The 5,749-nt window shown below is 38.3% G+C and overlaps 1 protein-coding gene across 1 annotated transcript in view; it reads right to left on the bottom strand.

Moving 5' to 3' along the window:
* Positions 1–5,749, bottom strand: part of NLK (nemo like kinase) — a 155,891-nt gene that overhangs the window by 20,815 nt on the left and 129,327 nt on the right. Inside the window, exons 4-5 of the mRNA XM_007452402.1 lie at positions 5,535–5,641; positions 3,967–4,052 (exon numbers count right to left, since the gene is read on the bottom strand). Of these exons, the coding sequence (XP_007452464.1) occupies positions 3,967–4,052; positions 5,535–5,641 (193 nt within the window). The remainder of the gene's footprint in view (positions 1–3,966; positions 4,053–5,534; positions 5,642–5,749) is intronic.

Below are 5,749 nucleotides of genomic sequence, written 5' to 3'. Positions count from 1 at the left end.
CCTGCTGAATCCAGTTCTGAGGAGGTACTTCAGGAGTTCCGTAAACATTTTACCTAAATTTCACATGTATCTATTTAAAATACACACTCAAATGTGTGAATATGTCAAAATGTAGCACACTGTAGAATAACAATGCTAACAGGTTCCTTCATTTCTTCACACCATAAACATTTAGTTAATTGAGTGCCTGTTATATTTTAGACAGTATGCTAGAACTTGGAGACATAATGGTAAATGAGAAAGACTGGTTAATTTACATGCAGACCTAGGAATAAATCTTTTCTTGCTCTTTCTGTTTAAGTGAAAAGTATTTGGAGGTTGCAAGGTGAGCTGTTAGTAAATAGCAGCAGTGCCACCACCAGCAACTTCTGCTTATTTTCAGGAATTAAGATTTTCTTGATACTGGGCAACGAAAACAAAAACTGGGAGCACTGAGGATGAGATAAAAGAGGAATGACCATCTAAGCTCCAGTGTTCTCACTGATTAACTGAGTCAATATTATAAGGGACAAAATAACACTTTTTATCTGTCTTCTAAGTTGAGGTCCCAGCATAATAGTTCATTTGAAAAAAGGGTCTGGAGGCTTAAAAAAACTTGAAAACCACTGCTTTAAAGAAAACAAATTTTACCCTTAATTTTTGGCAATCCTCTCTTTTTATCTTGAATATACTATGCCTGGTCACATCAAATGAATTCATGTTTGTATGTGGGGATGAAGAAGTATAAAGCCAACATCTTTAAAACTTAAAAATGGGGCTTCCCTGGTGGCGCAGTGGTTGAGAGTCTGCCTGCCATTGCAGGGGACACGGGTTCGTGCTCTGGTCTGGGAAGATTCCACATGCCGTGGAGCGGCTGGGCCCGTGAGCCATGGCCGCTGGGCCTGCGCGTCCGGAGCCTGTGCTCCGCAACGGGAGAGGCCACAACAGTGAGAGGCCTGCGTACTGCAAAAAAAAAAAAAAAAACAAAAAAAAAACAAAAAACTTAAAAATGAAAGTAAATTTCCAGACCACACAGGAAAAACTATACCAAAAAGGAAGAAAGGCATATGTTGTTTTTCAAATCCTCCCAAAGGCCAGTGTTCAAATAACACATAATGTTTAAACGCTCTATTACTTGGCCAAAAAATTTTAGGATATCTTTTAAAACAAAATAAAACTAAAGGAAAGGACTTAAATCCACTTTATTTTTCTTGTATTTATACTAAAAAGAAAAAAAAAACAAAAAACAACCAACCACCTACCCAGCAGAAAATGTTTTCTCTTATAAAACAGATCTGGAATCAATTTTGGCAATATATCTGGAAGACAGGCTAAATTCAAAGTAAGAAGCTTATATGGTCAGATAACCAAAAAGATGTTCGATTTCCAGCAAAATTATCTGTTTTGTGCCTAATAGTAAACAAAATATATTCACAATCTGAAAGGGTGTTAATTTTTAAAAAATGTTTTATCATAATTATTTTCTATGCATTTTTACGTTTGAGAAGAGAGAATTAGCATCAGTAGACTGGCACTCTACTCTGGCTTTTAAAAGTAGGCTGCTAAGACAAGTTAAAGGAACAGAGCAAAATTTCAATTTGTTCTCATCTGTATGTTGTTTATTCATAAATGACATTTTCTTTTAGTTACTCATTCATGTAGCCAGAGGTTACAATATCATAACGATTTGGAAAATGGACTGCAAGCAGTTAATGGCATCAAGCATGACAGATTCTACACAAATGCTTTGTGAAGTTCTCCAACTAGAAATTGAAATAAGAAGAAACTGGCTTAAATTGTCATAAAGTGATTTGGTATGAATAGGACAAAGGTTTTTTGTTTTTTTTTTTAAACCAGGGTTTATTTATTTATTTTTAAAATATTTATTTATTTATGGCTGTGTTGGGTCTTCATTGCTGCGCACGGGCTTTCTCTAGTTGTGGAGAGCGGGGGCTACTCTTCATTGCAGTGTGCAGGCTTCTCATTGCTGTGGCTTCTCTTGTTGTGGAGCACTGGCTCTAGGCGCATGGGCTTCAGTAGTTGCAGCACACAGGCTCAGTAGTTGTGGCTAGCGGGCTCTAGAGCGCAGGCTCAATAGTTGTGGTGCACGGGCTTAGTTGCTCCACGGCATGTGGGATCTTCCTGGACCAGGGCTCGAACCCGTGTCCCCTGCACTGGCAGGCAGATTCTTAACCACTGTGCCACCAGGGAAGTCCCTGACTATGACGTTCTTAATTTTTTTTTAAGAATTAAAATCGTTATGGGGATAGGTTACAGCTCTTTTTATTTTTTAATTTTTATTTAAAAATATTTATTTATTTGGCTGTGCCGGGTCTTAGTTGCAACATGTGGGATATAGTTCCCTGACCAGGGATTGAACCCGGGCCCCCTGCACTGGGGGCGTGGAGTCTTAACCACTGGACCACTAGGGAAGTCCCTACGGCTCTTTTTAAAAAGTGATGGTGGCAGGGGAATGAACTCAATGACCTATAGAAGGAATATTTACTTTAGTGGCTTTTGGGATAATTAATTTTCTGTGGAAACAAAAGAGTGAACTACAATATTAGTTGTTTTCAGGGAAGATATGAAAAATAGGTTTTAAATCTTTCTAGAGTTAAAACAGGAACAGAGTTCTTCAAGGATAAAGTGAAGGGAAATTTTTTATTCAAGAGCAGTATAACACATCAGCTTTTGAAGAAAATTGGCCCACAGTTTAAAGAAAGCATTTAAGATAAAACTGAAATTTGGGCTTCCCTGGTGGTGCAGTGGTTGAGAGTCCGCCTACCGATGCAGGGGACACGGGTTCGTGCCCCGGTCCGGGAAGATCCCACATGCTGCGGAGCGGCTGGGCCCGTGAGCCATGGCCGCTGAGCCTGTGCGTCCGGAGCCTTTGCTCCGCAACGGGAGAGGCCACAACAGTGAGAGGCCCGCGTACCGCAAAACAAACAAACAAACCAACCTGAAATTCATTTATATACTTGGTTTTAAGGTTTAGTTTAACTGCCAACAAGCTAAGTACTAATGACAGTCTTTAAAATGTTTAAAAAATGTTTAAAATAAGACATCTATAAACAGTTCTTTTCTTTCTCAAATATATCAGTTGAAATGTTAAGAATATTTACTGTGGATTGAAGCACCATATAATACTTTAGCCACTAATAAGAGGAGTTTTAATTTGCTTACACAGAGATGACTCAGCTCTAGGAAGGCCCTTACCTCTAATTTCTATGATAGGGAAAAATATGGTGGGCCCCTCACTATTTAGGAGTTCTGCTAATACACATCTCTATTAGGGGTAGGGTATATGTACACATGTGGATTTTGCTATTTGTGAGCCACTCTAACAAAAGACAATGGGGTGGGGATGGTACTGGGGTAAGAATAAAAAACTGAAATTGACATCTTGAGATTTGCGGGCTGCTAACCATAATAAATCCTGTAATCAACACCCCTTCAGAGGGATAACTGAGAATTGGTTACTGTATACCCGTGGAAATACATTTGACCCTTTACTGGCTTAGTATTTTCACTTTTAAATGTTTCTGTTTCCCTACTTTGCTGCCTCAGTCAAACAGCATATAAAAATGTTAGCTGTGCAAAAACATAGACAGTCTTCTTAAAAGCCACACTTGATTCTTATGTAAGTAGAAGCTTACTGGTCTTCCAATCTTTCTTCTGATATACACTTCCTTTATAATAGAACAATCTGAAAAGAAATCACCTTCTCTATTCTTATTTCTAGTCACACTGAAATTCCAATTCCAATGTTTCCAAAACATGTGCAAAATATCACCAAGAAACCATGAGCCAAGACTACAAATCAGTTATTATGTCCATGACTAGTGATATTGCTAGAGAACACTGGTTCTTTAATTTGTGGTAAAGTGATGAAAATAAATTTAACCATTTCTTTCACAAAAACATGTTCTTAAACGTGCCTCGACGGTCCAATTTTTTCTTACATGTTTAAATAAACTGAAAAGCTACCTTTAGAACACAGTTGCTGTTCACAAGGAGATTCCCTGGCTTAATGTCTCGATGTAAAATGCCAGCTGAATGGAGATATTTCAAACCTGAAACAACAAACAGATTTAACTGAAGATACTTAATTCCTTTTACTCAACCAATGATTTGGGGAAAACCACAGAAACAAGAGTACAGGATTTTAAATTGTTCTCTAAATAACTGCATAATGAACATTATTAAAAGCTTGAGTTAGCCCTACCTCAAAAAACTATAATTTATAAAATGTCATCAAAGGTTTGCACAGTCTAGAGATAATGTCTATAATTCAAAAGATTATTGAGGTTTAAGTATATAGACAAGCGTTCCAAGCACTGGAGTTAAGGCTGACCAGACCTTGAATTGTTCACAAGTGTGGCTACTGGAGCTCTCTGCTATTGATACTCTCAACCTGTGATTGTGAGCTGCTCCCACAAAATAGTTCCCATCAACCAGCAGGGAGCCTTTCCCAGGACAGGTCTTCACTGATGAGACAAAATTCAGAAACTTGCCCAGGTCTGTTGGTAGTATTCTCCACCACTAAGAATCAAGAGGGTAATTAATTACTTTAAAAATATTTTTGACATCTTGAAAGACTGTAGGCTTTAGCCCTGCTAAAGATCACAGCTTCAAGGCTGAGTCTTCTGAATAAAATATAGCAAATCCCTTTTTTTTTTACAAGTGTGAAAAAAAGGTCCAATATCCAATATCTCCCCTCTACCCCCACCCCACCCCCATCCCCAAATATCAACAAATCTATAGAAGGTGAACTTTCTAGCTTTAACACTGTATGTGCTTTAATTCTTTTGGCAGATGCTTGCCAATTTTTATAAAGAATGTCTTAATTCTTTGAATCCCGTGGGAGCAAAAAAGTACTTTACTAGGTAAGAAAACTGTTTCAGCTTTAAACAACTCTCCACTTGTAATGGCAAAATTCTGAAGGACACACCTGATGGCCAGAGGAAGCTCCAACAATGTCAGCCCAAATCGCTTTTCTGTCAAGTCAGTGCTCTTTAATGAGCCAGACTAGAGAATTAGTTAGCTGGCTGTTTCTATCAGTCTCCTCCATGCTTGAAGAGTCATTTTGCTTTTCTAGAGTTGAACTCAGGCATGCCTGCCAACACTCAGGCCAGGCCCACCTACTGCTGGCTTGAAGAATGTATGTTATCCATAGGGAACACAGTTCCTTTTCAATTTAGTCATCTGATGCCAGCCACACACTCCTACTAAAGGCTGTTTAGTGGAAACTTTGTGACAAAGCATTCTTGTTTGACAAACCATCTCGCTTATTTACCTCCCTATATTAACCCCCTTGACTACCTAATGAATTAGATAGGCCCTTCTCTTCCATCACTGAAAATAAGAACCACTTGGCTACCCTTAAAAGCCTCTTATTTAACATCAAGTATAGAAATTATTAAATATATCTTGGTCAAAAGAAAGAAGTTGTTAGGGAAGAAGTAAGCCTTGGAAGGTCAGATTAGTTCAAATGAAAAGCAAAACATTTCATTTATACAGTGACACTACCTTTTTCTTCATAAAGAAAATCTTACCTCGCAAAATCTGATAAAGAAAAACTTTGACATGATCTGAGCTGAGTGGTTGAGGAGAGACGATAATTTTATGTAGGTCACTCTGCATCAATTCTGTGACAACATATCTTGAGGTTTCAAGTTAAGGAGAGTTCTGAGAATTCAGCCCCCAATCCCTGCAAAGCAGGTACCAGGTCTAAATAACTTCTGTTCTTAAGGCTGGAAAAAGCTTAGGG

Source organism: Lipotes vexillifer, unplaced genomic scaffold (genome assembly GCF_000442215.2).
Source record: "Lipotes vexillifer unplaced genomic scaffold, Lipotes_vexillifer_v1.1 scaffold216, whole genome shotgun sequence".
In the NCBI taxonomy this organism is placed as follows: domain Eukaryota; kingdom Metazoa; phylum Chordata; class Mammalia; order Artiodactyla; family Lipotidae; genus Lipotes; species Lipotes vexillifer.
The sequence above is the reverse complement of the archived record's forward strand: the minus strand, read 5'-3'. Positions and strand labels throughout refer to the sequence as shown.